General features: G+C 49.5%; 6 protein-coding genes across 6 annotated transcripts; 3 read left to right on the top strand and 3 right to left on the bottom strand.

The window, feature by feature from the left end:
* Positions 1–257: 257 nt before the first annotated feature.
* On the bottom strand, positions 258–1,715 carry H257_03763 (hypothetical protein). The gene has a single exon (XM_009827987.1). The coding sequence runs from the start codon at positions 1,677–1,679 to the stop codon at positions 417–419; it is 1,263 nt and encodes a 420-aa protein (XP_009826289.1). The 5' UTR covers positions 1,680–1,715; the 3' UTR covers positions 258–416.
* Positions 1,716–2,248: 533 nt separating this feature from the next.
* On the bottom strand, positions 2,249–3,652 carry H257_03762 (hypothetical protein). The gene has a single exon (XM_009827986.1). The coding sequence runs from the start codon at positions 3,612–3,614 to the stop codon at positions 2,349–2,351; it is 1,266 nt and encodes a 421-aa protein (XP_009826288.1). The 5' UTR covers positions 3,615–3,652; the 3' UTR covers positions 2,249–2,348.
* A 1,185-nt stretch (positions 3,653–4,837) lies between these two features.
* Positions 4,838–6,188, top strand: H257_03761 (hypothetical protein; the record flags this gene model as incomplete). The annotated part of the gene is made up of 1 exon (XM_009827985.1): positions 4,838–6,188. A coding segment is annotated over one exon (1,241 nt), but the record flags the coding sequence as incomplete, so codon positions are not given.
* Positions 6,189–8,237: 2,049 nt separating this feature from the next.
* On the top strand, positions 8,238–9,688 carry H257_03760 (hypothetical protein). The gene has a single exon (XM_009827984.1). The coding sequence runs from the start codon at positions 8,268–8,270 to the stop codon at positions 9,507–9,509; it is 1,242 nt and encodes a 413-aa protein (XP_009826286.1). The 5' UTR covers positions 8,238–8,267; the 3' UTR covers positions 9,510–9,688.
* Positions 9,689–12,821: 3,133 nt separating this feature from the next.
* On the top strand, positions 12,822–13,113 carry H257_03759 (hypothetical protein; the record flags this gene model as incomplete). The annotated part of the gene is made up of 2 exons (XM_009827983.1): positions 12,822–12,971; positions 13,009–13,113. 2 exons carry the CDS (start codon positions 12,822–12,824, stop codon positions 13,111–13,113), a joined length of 255 nt encoding a protein of 84 aa, XP_009826285.1.
* Positions 13,114–13,298: 185 nt separating this feature from the next.
* H257_03758 (hypothetical protein) lies at positions 13,299–13,817 on the bottom strand (the record flags this gene model as incomplete). Its single annotated transcript, XM_009827982.1, has 4 exons — positions 13,299–13,394; positions 13,504–13,530; positions 13,589–13,753; positions 13,809–13,817. The coding sequence occupies 4 exons, from the start codon at positions 13,815–13,817 to the stop codon at positions 13,299–13,301; spliced, it is 297 nt and encodes a 98-aa protein (XP_009826284.1).
* Positions 13,818–14,410: the final 593 nt, after the last annotated feature.

Raw genomic sequence — 14,410 nt, 5'->3', positions numbered from 1 at the left:
CTGGTAAAACTTATATCCAATATACGTATAGAAATTTGCAATATATTGTCATTTTTGATCTGCAAATAATGTACTAGTACTGGTTCAGGAGCTTAATATCTTTCCCTCAACTTACAGCTTTGTTTAACGTGAAGCTATGACAACCGTGGGGGAAAAACCCTCCCCAAATTATGGGGATGTCCCCAAAATGTTCAGTTATTGGGACATCCGAGCGAAATGAACAGGGCTGGATAGAATATACAGTGTTGTAATGCAGCAAGACAGCAACGCAAGCCACTCTTTATTGCAAATCGGTAACGTTAACGTTATTAATATTACCAATAACGTCAGGTATGAATCAACAGTGTCGATTTCTCCAACGCAAATGATGTGGTTTCATAAAGAACATGGCAAAAGCGAGCGACGCCATTGTTGGTTTACTTGGGAAGTGCCACATAGCCGGCCACGCGCTTTTGCTTTTTGAACATGACGAGGGCAATCAACATCAGGAATGCCACCGCGACGCCCCCGAGCGTGGCCACGTCGACGGGGGATTGAGCACCCGACGCCGCCAGGGACACTTGGCCGCCGGATTTGAAGGTCTGTACGACGCAGTGCGACAGCGACGACGCGTTCAGTTCAATGCGGACGTTCACCGGTTCTTTCAGGGGTTCGGGGGCCAGCGTGAACTGGTCGGTGGGGTTGACACCGATGGCTTCGGCGCTGGGGCTGCTAAACACCCACCACCCCTTGCGCTCGGGCAGGTGCGCAGGGTTCCCCGTCTTGTTATAGTACAGCACTTTGCCCTCGCCAGTGGCGATCGCCGTGAGGGTGTCGATGACTTGCACGACAACGTCACCACTGCCAGCCAGCGTCACGGTGGCATTCTGAGCGAAGAGCGAGCCCGAGTAGACGTGGCCAGACCCGGCGGCCGAGATCGTGTTGTTGATCGTCGAGCCCTGGGGAGTCGAGTAGCTCACGTTGCCCTTACCGGCCAACGACGTGCGCACGTTCTGGGCCTTCAACGACCCGTTGGCCAATGCAAAGACCGAGCCCGAGCCGGCCACGGACGTCTGGAGGCTGCGCACGGTGATATCGCGAGCGGCTTGCAGCGCCACCGAGCCCGACCCCACGATCAAGAGCGACAGACCATTCGTGACGTTCAAGTTGGTCGTGGCGGCAAACTGCACGTTGCCCGCGCCAGTGGTCGACAGCGTCAGGTTGGACAGCGTCACAGGGTACTTGGCGGTGGTCGTGATGTTTCCCGTGCCCAACGCCGCGATGGACACGGCTCTGTTGGCGCCGTTGACGAGGCTCCCAGAGACCAGCACCGTGTCGGCAGTAGACTTGATCCACGACACCGCGCGTTGCACCGTGACGCGGACCAGGAGCGAGCCCACCGCGTATGCGTCGACGTCCGAGGTCGCCGACACGTTCAGGTACGTCTGGTTGGACTGCGCCAGGGCGACATGGCGATTGCAGCCCACGGAGATGACGTTGCCGACGGCTTGCGTCGCGTTGAACGCGATCAAGTCGAGCACAGCTTGCGAGTTGGACGTGACCTCCACGAGCGCCGTGGCTTTGAGGTATGGGTCCTGGTTGACGTACACGCGTCCTGGGAATTGAAGCAAAATGCCTTCGATGGACGAAGCCGTGGTGTTCCACGACTTGGTGAACGTGTTGGGGGCCGTGATGGACATGATGATGGTGTGGTTGGGGCGGGGAATGATCAAAACTGGCCTGGCGATCGCTCGTCAAATCGACGACGTCTTTGTTTCAAACACGTTTAAAACCAAGGTAGGTACTTCGAAGTACGTACAGTACAGTACTGTAGGTAGGTACCTCCTACAGGTGTGAATTCGGCATTCATGCAAATACAGTATGTAGTCACTTATACTGTATTGACAGTGAAGTTGGAGCATACTACCTACGTGAAGGACGATGCGGTAGCATATTCACGCCCTATAATTGAGGTGTGGGCGGGACCTTTTACCGAAGATATCCCCCCAAATGGAATTTGTTTTAAACAGTTCCATGGCAAATCACTTCGTGGGAAGATACTGTTGCGTCGCTTTGATTGGATCGTTGGATGGCCTTGCAGCCAATTGTTTTTCATGAGGTACCGATCACGTAGTACTTACTGTACGTACAGAATTGACTTCATGTCCTCCGTCGGGATGCAGAGTACCATGAGTGTATCTAGGTTAGAATTTACAGTGTACCGATGGAGATGTGCGCTTAGACGTGGCTTATAACAGTGTACGCACGGTGGGTGCTGTGTAAGACCGAGTATGATACGCACACACTGTACAGTATGCGAGCATACTGCCTGAATATTCAATTTACGAGTACAACAACGTTAGCACTACCTACTTGGGCAAAGCAGTGTAGCCTTTCGTGCGCAGCTTGCCCTTGAAAATAGCGAGCACGACCAACGCCAACAATGCGAGCGCTACACAAGCGACGGACGCGACGTCTTGGGGGGACGAGATCGTACTCGACAGCGCCGTGGTGTCGACAGCAGTTTCAAAGCGTTGCACAAAGCAGCGGCTGAACAGCGTCTGGTTGAGGTCGATCGTGACATTCAACGGGACCTTGGCCGGTTCCGCAACTGACTTGTACACGTTGAACGTGTTGTTGGTGGTGGCCACGGCGCTGGAGCTGGTAAAGACCCACCAGCCCTTGGGCTTGGACACGTGCACCGGGTTCACCGTCTTGTTGTAGTACGCCACCGAGCCCGCACCGTCGATCGACGTCGTGAGCGTGTCGTTCACTTGCACGACGACCCCGCCCGCCCCCGACACGGCCACAGTCGCGTTTTGGGCCAGCACCGAGCCAGTGTACACGTGGCCCGACTTGAACAGGTTGATCGTGTTGTTGACTGTCGAGCCACGAGCGGGGTAGTAGCTGACGTTGCCGCTGCCAAACAAGTACGTTTTGATGTTTTGCGCTGTGAGCGTGCCATTCGTCGTGACAAACACAGACCCGCTGCCCGTGACGGTGGTCGTGAGGTTGGGAATGTTGAGCGTGCGGCCGGCTTGAAGGGCCACCGAGCCAGGGCCAGCAATGACCAGTGACACGCCCGCTGTCGTGTTGAAGGTCGTCGTAGCTGCAAACTGCACTTTGCCGGTGCCTGTGGTCGACAACGTCAGGTTGGACAGCGTCACAGGGTACTTGGCAGTCGTTGTGATGTTGCCCGCGCCCAACGACGTGATGGAAACGAACTTCGAAGGTCCGTTGACCAAGGCGCCGCTAACTACGACCGTGTCCGCCGTGGACTTGACCCACGAGACGGGCTTTTGAACCGTGATAAGCACCAAGAGCGAGCCCGCGGCGTGCGCGTTGACAGCCGACGCGACTGACACGTCCAAGTACGTTTGGTTGGCGCGGTCGATGGCGTAGCGCCGGTTGCACCCGGCGTTGATGCTGTCGCCGACAGCTTTCGTCGCATTGAATGCAAACAGGTCCACAACTGCTTGCGAGTCAGAGGAAATGACGACGCGCGCCGCGGCTTTGAGCGATGGGTTTTGGTTGATGAACACCCGTCCTGGGAACTGGAGCAGCACGCCTTCGATGGGAGTAGACGTGTTCCACGACGTAGTGAACGTGTGGGGCGCTGTCACGATGGCCGACATGGTCGATTGATTGATGCGGGGGAAATTCACAAATGAGCCAACGACGAAGGGCATATGAAGGCATTCATTCGGTACATGTACTGTAGGAAAGGTAGGAAAGGTGATAGTATACGGTACAGAGATGGTTGTGCTATGTAGCTACCAGTAGTATTGTTGGAATAATAATCCTAGCAAATTGCTGCAGCCATTCCACTGACATTATTCTACACCGAGTAACAAATCATTAGACCTCTTGAGCATATTGACGAGTCAATAATACTGTACTACTCGGAGTATTGTGCTTTTCATGTAGTTTGCCCGTTGTTTAACTGCGTAACTGTAAATAGTACTATTACTACGTAGTACTTCAGTAGTATATTAGTAGTAGAAATTCCAACGTTTTTGACAAATTTCTGTAACATATGAAAACTCTCTACCGGTAGTAGTAATAGTAGAGAGCATTTGGTCAGCACTTTTGAAAATAGAGAGTTTTTGTCAATTAATCCACTTGACATCTTGGATGTTGATATTCGCGCGAAAGCGATACCGCAATGAGACCGTATGACTTGATATATATATATATCCACATGTAATAAACGCGTTTTACATTCGATGCATAAAAATAGGTAAAGTTATCAGAAAAAATACTCTGTGAGCACGTCTTCAACAATTCTACTCCACAGCTGGGGGCGTCGACCTCCTTTGAGTTATATGAGCAATGTTAAGTCATTACACTGCACGACGAAATGCAGCAAGTGAACAAGGCCGTCTAAACGCTAGCGACGACGAAGCGTTGGATGCCATGGTTGGTGGATTTTTCCATGCTGACATTTCACAGTCAATACGAAAACCTGGTACTGATTGCATACTGTAATTACCCATGAATTCACTTTGCCATGAATCTTGTTCGTGTTTAACCTACATACAACCTTCTCACCATAGTAAAACGCATATAACGTGTTCGTGTTATATGAGCAAGGCAATAGCGAGTCCATGGCTCATCAAGCTTGAAAATGCCAAGCAGGAGTACCGACGGTGTAAGTGATATTGTACTTCTAGAGCTTTGAAACACTTTCAAACTCGCCTCTACTATGCATAGCAACAAATAGGCTTGTTTGGTCGTCGAAAACAATGGCTACATTTTCAATCATCAATAAAACGTCAACGTTAAATATCGTTGCAAATCAGTAAAAAAAAACGCGAAATTACGATCCACATGTCACCTTGCCAATCAAAGAATAACAACATGACCGACATAGCAAGTGGCGACGACGAGACGATTGTCGTGCCCGGAGTACATGTTCGGAGCTGGACGACTTCCAGCGTACGTTTGGGCGGCCTCAGTATCGCCCTTCCAGGTCGAGTAGTGGTTTCGTATGCCCCCAACACCACTTCCACGACCACGACCACACTCATTACCGTCACATCAAGTACTCGAGCCCTGCTATCGCTAGTTCACGTAGACGTAAACATGACAGCAGACGACGTCAATCAAATGACGCTCCGATTGGCCACCAGCGACGTCGATGCCGCTGGCACGCTCCTGGTCCACGTCGCGTTGGGAAATCCCGTGCACGTGTTCTCAACCGTGGCCGAAACCCTCGTGCAAACTGGAGCGTTGGCGCTGCCGTCATCCTCAGCTACGCCAATGTACATCACTTCCTACAGCAACGCCGCCGTGTGGATTGAGTCGGCGTTGCCGATAGCAGTCCCAGGTCTGTCCATCACAGTCGGCGGGGCTGGCGACGTGCACTTGACCGCGCCGTCGATTCAAGTGCAGCGCAACTTGAAGCTCACGATCTTCGCGCAGGGCTCCGTGTCCATTCAGGCACACACGATCACAGCCAACACGATCAAGTCCGAAGTGCCAGGGCGCGGCTCAGTGTATGTCGAAGGCCATGTCGAGGCCCCCCACTTGATCAACGATTTGTTGGGGATGGGGTCGGTCAACTACTTTCCGTCGGGGCGCTGCGACGACAGCAAAATCGACATCGTGGGCTCCGGCAATGCTTACGTCGGGTCTGTCGTGTGTGCCACCACCAGCGTCAACACGGTCGGCAATGGCGACGCGTACGTCCAAGTGGTCGACACTCTCGCCCGCACCGGCTTTGGCTCTGGCTCGATCAACTACTTCAACGTCACCCCGCTCCACTTGCCAGGAAACGCCGCCGGCCAATCGTTTCCGTTTTTGCGCCAGCCCACCGTCGCTCGAACTGACACCAACAAGCATGAGACGGTGCAGTTGGCCCCACAGCCGCCATGGCACGAAGGGTCGTATGTACTCGTGCGACTAACCACTGCAACCTTGCGGTGGCCCCCCATGGTGTTGATGGACAAGTTGTTTGCGGACGGGATGACGTACGACAGGGATCTAGACGAGGGGGCGATGGGGGACGTAGTTGGGCTCGCGATGGTTTTTGTGCTGGGGCTTGTGCTGATAGCGTACAAGCGGTTTCGACGAGGGGGATACCAGTTGCTTCAATAAAGTTGCCGGGTATTGGCCATAGCTACCGTTCTTGTTGAATAGTTTACACGTGTGAAAAGTTGCTTACTACGGAGAATTCACAGTGAGTGATGCAATAACTTCGAAATACTACAGTACAGTGTACTATTAATACTAGTAGCATTCCGCAGTCAGGGGGGGGGGAATATATTTAAATTGATTTTGGGTGTTTATTAATACTTCCATATATTTCTTTTCGGCGTTTTTGAATTGCAAATGCAAACACATGAGCATAAAATATTCTTCGAAGTATAATTGTCGAGCATAAAATATACTTCGACGTATAATTGTCGACTCGGAACAATTCTTGTCTAAATTGCGGGTTTCAAAATTTCTACCCCAAAAGGTGACCTAAACAATAAGACAGGTCATTCAATCGGTTACACTACTGAGGTGATGTCTCGACAACACCTTTCGGGAGTGTTTACAGTGATTGCACTTTTCAACACCAATAAACCTCTAATAATCAGTATTCGGTTTTGGAGTACAACCCGCAGCGCTCCAATCACATTTTCTGTTTCGGTACAGGATGCGTGGAATAAGGCAATCAATATCCATAACATGATTAATTGAGTTGGGTGTTTACGTAGTTTCATCTCTGGAGGGTTACTACCGGTAGTAAAATTTACAGTTACTCGTATTGGTACTGTACTGTTACCAGTATTGGTACTGTACTTGTTGTTCACAATTACTACGTAGTACTACGTAGTAACAGTAAATACCGAAAGTGGTGTGAGAACTCCCCAAAATAAATCATTGGCACCTTCAATAAATTATTTGATAGGGGAAAATTACGATAACAGTAAACATATTTACTGTAGGGTGGGTCTGGATCATACCCCAAATTTTGCTCAATTAATATTTCAAAAATTTTGTTCAAAGAAATTCGAAGAATTTGGTTGTCATCTACTTGAAGTACAGTATTTTTGACTGTCTGGATCAAACAGATTTCGAAACGACGATTCTCAGTTCTTGCCAACTTTCAGAAAAAGTCCCTTTGAACCTCTTTCTTATTTTTTGGCGAATTTGGCAAAATATTGACTGTGAATTCTCCAAATTTTTGATCCAGCCAGGGAATTTTTCATTTTTTGCCGATTAATTGCCAAAATATCGAAGATTTTGGCCCTTTTTTTGACATCCAGACTCACACTTATTGTACGAATTTCGTCGAATCGAATCTCGCCGCCGAATCGAATCACGATATCGACGCTATTGGCTAATCCATATTTGAGTGGACTTGATTGGCTCTTCCAGCTACCGTAGGACAAGTATATTCAACTGCTATGATGCACGTCATCTATAAACTACCAACTTTTCACAAAATTTTCTGACTTCTATTTCATATTCATTACTCAAAATTGCAGCATATTGAGACGTATAATCGACAGATCTCAATGTGGTGAAGAAATTCTACGTCTCAGATTCAAATTTTGTGATGGATTGGTCCAGAAATAGATATTTAACCTAGCGGTATTTTACATGGGCGCTTGGATATTTGGCCATAGGGGTGGCCGCTCAAATGTATCTTGATTTTTGTATGTGACTCTTATCCGTATTTAATATCCGGAGGCAGTTGGGACCTTTAACCTCCCACTCCAGTGATAAAACGCATGAAATCGGTATTTAACGTATCTGGATTTTGGGTTTAACTACATTAATTGCACGTTAAATACTCCATAAAACCTCCACTCTTCAATTTGGCCAGTTGGAAGTTTTTAGATGAAGTGCACCATATATCATCGAATTTCGAAGTTACGTTTGATGAAGTTTGGCGATTTGAGCATTTTACTTCGAAATACGGTGTCGAGAAAACAGCTGATTGGATTCACATACTGTAACAATACCGGTACAGTGAAACATTACTGTAGTTGAAGCATGTTTATTCGAGCTGTCGTAAGCACAAAATGATGAAATTGGAGGAACTGTAAGTAAAAAACGCCATTGCGTTGACTGTCAGACTTGAACTCAAATGACAGCAATCGCAGTGGTCGTGGTCGAGGACCTTGTCTACTCTGCTACATACAGGACTGATTAGTGAACTTACCAACACTTTTGGCTACTCAGGGAATCGCATGCATTCAGGAACAACACTTTGTACATACATTCCTACTTTTCAAGTAGTACTAACGTTAACAACCAGGTCATAATCCATTTTACCTCTAGCGACCAAAATGTCAGACACCAACTCCTCCCCCAACAACTTTGTTCGCACGTGGACCTCGGGCGATGGCACCCTGAGTGGGCTCGACTCCCTCCTCCCCGGTCGCCTCGTACTGTCGTACGACCCGTCGCTTAACGAACCGGCCACCGTGGTCGTGACATCATCTTCGCAAGAGCTGGCCGAGCTTGTTCAAGCCGAGATTGTACCCGGGCGCAAGGCCGACTTCTACGTGACGGGTTCCGAGCGCGTACTCAAGCTTTCGTTTCCGCCACAGAACATTGACATTTCTGCATCGCTTCTCGTGGAGGTGAAGTTCAACCACCCGATTTCGACGTTGACCACCACGACCGAAACCATCGTGTCATCCGGCACCCTCTCTCTCCAGAACAAAGCCGCCAATGTGAGAGTATCGTCGCTTGGCAGCAAGAACGTCTGGGTCGAGTCTGCGAATGCAGTGACAGTGTCCAAGCTCGACATCACGGCGGAAGGGCACGGCATCGTGTACGTGACGGCGCCAGCCGTGACCTCCACCAAGCGCATCAAGTTGGATGTCCTCGGCAGCGGCTCGGTGGCAATTCAAGCTGCGTCAGTGTCGACAGACGACTTGAAGACATCGGTGCTTGGCTCAGGCTCTGCGTACGTGCATGGCACCGTGGATGCGTCGGACCTCCATAGCGAAGTGTTGGGCTCGGGTTCGATCAGCTACTACCCTGCTGGTCATTGCGGTAGCAGCAAGATCTCGCTCTTGGGCTCTGGCAATGCCTACGTGGCGTCTGTAGCATGCACCACCACCAAGGTGGAAGTGCTTGGATCCGGCTCTGCGTACGTGCAGACCGTGGACACCCTCTCTCGTTCGGGCTTTGGGTCGGGGCACATTAACTACTTCAACGCCACCCCCGCTCATTTGCCCAAAGAGAAGAAGCACCAGTGGTATTGGTCGCCCAGAACCCCGAAAGTAGTGCCCACACTCGAAAACAAGTTCGTCACGTTTGAAGTGGCTGCCGAGCCGGCGCCGTTGAAGGAAGGGGTGCCGGTGCGTGTTTACCAGACAGTTGGTTGGTTTTCGTGGCCTTCGCGCGGCGGCAATGTCGTCACGGACGGGTCGTCGACGTTGACGACTCGGTTGGGAAGTGGCGTGGGTCCCAAAACCGCCGAGGAGTTCGGCGTGGGATCGCTTGCGGTGGTGTTGGTCGCGATTGTTGCGTTCTTCGTGTTTAAGAAGAACCAACGTCGTGGCTATGCAGTGCTCTAAGAAATGATAGCCAGTTAAACCTGTTGAATGTTAATGCGCAGTCGTTGCGTGAATGAACTTACACGCGCGAACCATCGTCTTGTCATGTCTGTTCGACGCTCGTCGCATGCCAGTTTGGTCATAATCAGTTTTTACCAGGGTTCAAATAGCTCGAGAATTTCAAAGCACGCATGATTTACACAACTGGGATTTTGTGGATAACGTTAACCTAATTCGTTTGTTAGCCCAATTATAGTGGCGAACGATCGTGGATAGAAATTTCACCCATATTCGTTCGACGCATGGTTCGATAGGGGGTGCAGGATTATTGTGCGTAGTTACCAATTGTGTTTGCCGCAGCCAAGTAGAGCGCTGGATGCTCTAAATTACTGTACTTTGAAGTACATATTGACTGACGACAGCTCTTTGGATTGAATACAGTATGTATGCGTTGAAGTTGTTCCCCCATTTTGTGCAGCATGGATGGAATATAGATTTGTCGAGGTTAGTATACCCAAAGGATAATTCGAAAGGTCCAACCAATGTCAATGTCAAATTGTATGACTAGTTTTAGCCAATCATAAATCATTATTTGAACTAGCCAATTATACGTATTCATCATATAATTTCTGTCCAATAGTATCGGTTTACGATACACCATCTTCAAGTGGAGGTCACATACTTTAGTTGACATGTCAGTTGCGAAGAGAAAAAACCTGTAAATACTTATTCAGTCAATATATTATTTTCTACAATACCTCGTTCGTAAACTATACCCATGAAACTTTATAAATCCTGCATTGATTTGCAGAAAGGCGGCAAGTTGCAACAATAATGGCGCCAACTCAGCTCGATGGCCGACGCACTGGGCGTCCTAGTACCAAGCAAATCAAGCGAATGCCCAAGAAGCACAAAAACCTCTACCATACCTACGAGAAAAAGCTTCATATAATCAACTGGCGCAAACAACATTCCATGGAGTCCGCCATCGACACGTTCTTCCCCGGTGTCGCGGGAGCCAAGCGCACTACAGTGTGGAAGCAGATCCTGCGCTGGGAATCACAACGGGGCCACATCACTATGGCTTGTTCCAAGGCTCGAACGCGGGACATGCGTACTAGCATTTTCTATCGGATTCAAGTCCGGTGATAATGCCGGCCAAGGCATGACATCAACATCATTCTCCTCCAAAAATGCTTTCGTTGCATGTGAACTATGAATACTGGCATTGTCCTGTTGAAAGACAAAGTCAGTTCCATAATGTAAATAAGCAAACGGCAGCATGTACTCAGACAGAGTGTAGATGTAGCACTCAGAGTCATGCGCCCATCGAGGAAGACGACATCGCTCCTTCCACGCCACGCAAACGCAGCCCAAATCATGACGCTGCCGCCACCTTGTTGCCGGTTCATGCGCTGTTGTTTTGGCTGGCGCTTGTCGTGCCAGTACTTTTGGTATCCGTCTGGCCCGTCAAGGTTGAACTTTTTCTCATTGGAGAAAACGACACACTTCCACTTGTCGCCAAACGTGACGTTTTCTTGAGCCCAGAGCAACCTTGCCTTCATATGTGCGGTTGTCAGGGCTGGCGTTGCAATGCGATAGATGTGCTCGAGGTGGTCGGACCTGTGCAGGAGGCGTTGGACAGTGCGCACATGGACATCGAGGTTCAGGTTGCGCCGTATTTCAGACGCGCTGCATTGGCCTTTCTGGACTTCGCGGATGACGGCGCTCTTCGCTCGGTCGGACAGCTTTGGTTTACGGCCTGTTGAGGTCGCCTTACCGTAGGCGACATGGTCACGCAGGACGTTGGCAACGGCAGACTTTGAACAGTTGATGTTGCGCGCAATTTCACGGAAGGTTTCCCCATGGTCACGTCGAGCAACGATCTCACCGACCTGACGGTCAATGAGCGTCTTACGTTTGGCCATCAATATGTAAAGTGACTTCATGTCTTGAGTTTTGTATTGTCCACGTATATTTGTCGCTCCATACAAACACGAGTTTGAGGATAACTTCCCGACAACTACGAATTCGAAAGTTCTAGAATGTACCATGTATTTGTCGTGACAAGGAGTACATTATATCCAAAAATCAGCCGTTTCTGACCAATTTTGGCTAAAACGTCCTAAAAATAGCTCATTTTGGTGCCTGTCCTTACCTTTTTGTCGCGCACTGTATGCGTTAGTGGTCGGACCTTTCAAAAGTTATGCAATATGAGCATACAAAAATGAAGGTCAACGCATCATTGTTACATAATCAGGCAACCTCCGACTGAGCTCATAATTGGTCAATAATATAGCAACCCCGATTCATACCAAGTATGGACCGCCTGCGACCAAGATCAACGGTGAATGCCAGAGCTTCGGTTATCAAGTCCTTCCTCAAGTTCCTCGAGTCCGAGAGCGTGGAAGAGAACTATTCGAAGGATTGCATCCGAAAGGATACAACATGCCAATGTTTTGCCTCGGTCATGGAGGAGTTTGCTATGTACCTTACTGCACGTGAAAAGTCACCCGAGGTGCCGCTATCAAAGAACTCATGCATCTAGTACTCCCGACAAGCGAAGATAAGCCTACTCGACGAGTTCCCCCACCTACAGCCTGTTGTCGACTCCAAGCTACTACAGACTTTTGCGCCAAGAAAGACGGCGGGGTGGTAGTGAACCAGGCAGCTGCGTGCACCAAGGATTACTTAAAGCGAATGCTTATGTATATCTATAAGAGCGCGACCTCATGCAGCGACTATCAAGACGCATTCCTGTTGGCCTTGTTGTGGTATCTGCTTGGACGGGCATACGACTTGGCAATGGTGCGGAAGAACAACGTGTCCATTGATGCTGGCGGTGTGTTTTTCCTACGCTTCGTACTAGTTAAGACGAGCGAGGAACAGGGACTGTCCATATTCCCGGATAATGACTTCCTTACGTGTCCGTTGCTGGCGATGGCGTTGTCAACCATTTGTCAAGGCGGGCCATCTGCAAACGTCATTGACAACTTACCAACTCAGTATTCATCCTTAGCTTCGAGCCTTGGCCCAACAACTGCATTGGTCGAGGTTCTACAGAATCCTGGCGTTATTGAGTTCGACAAGGAAGAGTCAACGACCAAGAGCTCACCTACTATTCACAGCCATGTCAATCGAATTCTTGGACATATCGGTGGACCCTCTGGCGTTGATCAGAAGCTGTCATCACATTCCCACCTTTTCGCGACGTATTCTGGCCTTGATGGACCTACGCTCAACCTCAACCGACGTGTGGTGGACACAATGACGGCTTACCTGTTTCGCTGAGGGCTTACCTGTTTTGCCACTATCCCCGTTTTAAGGAGCTCAATGCGCATGGACCTGCTGTACCTCGCCTGGAAGCTGCACGCGGCTTGCGGGTTGCTGCGAGATCGACCTGCTGACGTGGACATCGCACTTGACGACAACACCAACGATCCAACAATCGCCCGAGAGGCTGCAACAACACCCGATATCAACGTCAGAGACCGCCGAACAAGGCCTTATTCATCACCAGGAAGCCCTCATCGAAATCTTTATTCAGGCAGGGCGGCGCGAAGAAGAACGGCTCCAAGTCCTGGAGGCAAAGTTGGAAGGTCGCGGCGACTACAAGAAACGATAATCCGTGAGCCACAAAATCACCGACACGATCCCCGCCACAAAGAAACAACGTCAAAGCTCTTTGAAGTCACTAGGAACAACGTGGTTCGAATGGTATGGGCTTGAACCTCGTCTACATGCTACTAGCAACGCACCAAAAGAGAAGAAATATGTTGCTCGAATCTGGTCGCGTACATGAAGCTTTTCTTACCAAACGGATTTATCTTGGATGAAGCACGTCCAACCTACCGAGATGATGTCATCGCGCTTGGTGCCAGCGCGGAAGCTGGTCTCTTGAACTTCCTACGTGATCACGACGTACGGTCAAGTGGATCGAACGTGATGTAGAAGGAACTACAAAGGTTACATCGATCTGGTGTGCTCAATACAAAGATCATGCATTACCGCAAACTTCGTGCGTCTGGCTTGACATTGGATCCTACGCCGCCACACAAACATATACAGTACAGTACATACATACGGCGACGTGATTGGACATGGCCGGTCCACACGGCAACCCCATGTTGCCCCACCAAGTCCATTGGAACATTGCACCGCGCAGCGGCACATGTGTGGGACATGTGGCCCACGAGCGACCAAATCCAGTGGGCCACGGCGGCTGAAAGCGGTGGCTCGGACAACACGTTGATGTAACGACACGACTATCGAGATGAGTAATAATACATATAACATACATGCATGCACACACATACATACCTGCGGCATGATTGGACATGGTCGGACCATCCCGTCGGCAACCCCAACCCCACCATGGCAAGACAGAAGAGTCATCACAGGACGACCGAACACCCCAGTGAACGCACCATCCCCTTGTTCCAGCGACTGTGCCGCGATGAATCCAAGACGGTGATACTAATCACTCCATCATGTGACAGGGCCAGTACATCCTGCGGGGTGCGCAGCCATCCCGCTCCGAGCAATTCTGGTCTCTTCCAACCCTTGAAAGTGTTTCCGGCTCATAGATTCTATTGGTGAATTAGTTTTGGTTATCCAGTATTTTCTGGCTTATGTCTTTGTTACCAGAAAAATATTCATAGATGACCATTCGACGGTCGGACCTTTGAATCTATGGTATACAATTGTGTTTCGAGTCGATTTCTCGAATAAACTGCTCGGTCCAAATTTGGGTGAAAAGGTCAATCAATACAAGTTTTCCGCCAATGAAATACATGCAGTGTATTGTACCACGTGTACTGGTTTTGATTGGCAAAGTATACAATACTAACGTGTTTGAGTATTCCGTAGGTGATTTGTATCAAGCATCTGGCTCTACTTTAATTGGCTGAATATATTTGTCT

The sequence above is a fragment of the Aphanomyces astaci genome, assembly GCF_000520075.1.
Source record: "Aphanomyces astaci strain APO3 unplaced genomic scaffold supercont1.6, whole genome shotgun sequence".
NCBI classification, from domain to species: Eukaryota; Oomycota; class Saprolegniomycetes; order Saprolegniales; family Verrucalvaceae; genus Aphanomyces; species Aphanomyces astaci.
Note: the sequence above shows the minus strand (reverse complement) of the source record. Positions and strands in the feature narration are given on the sequence as shown.

What these genes read in the sequence shown, in the direction of transcription:
- H257_03763 (XM_009827987.1), bottom strand. Translation starts at nt 1,679, where the DNA reads ATGTCCATCACGGCCCCCAACACGTTCACCAAGTCGTGGAACACCACG.
- H257_03762 (XM_009827986.1), bottom strand. Translation starts at nt 3,614, where the DNA reads ATGTCGGCCATCGTGACAGCGCCCCACACGTTCACTACGTCGTGGAAC.
- H257_03760 (XM_009827984.1), top strand. Translation starts at nt 8,268, where the DNA reads ATGTCAGACACCAACTCCTCCCCCAACAACTTTGTTCGCACGTGGACC.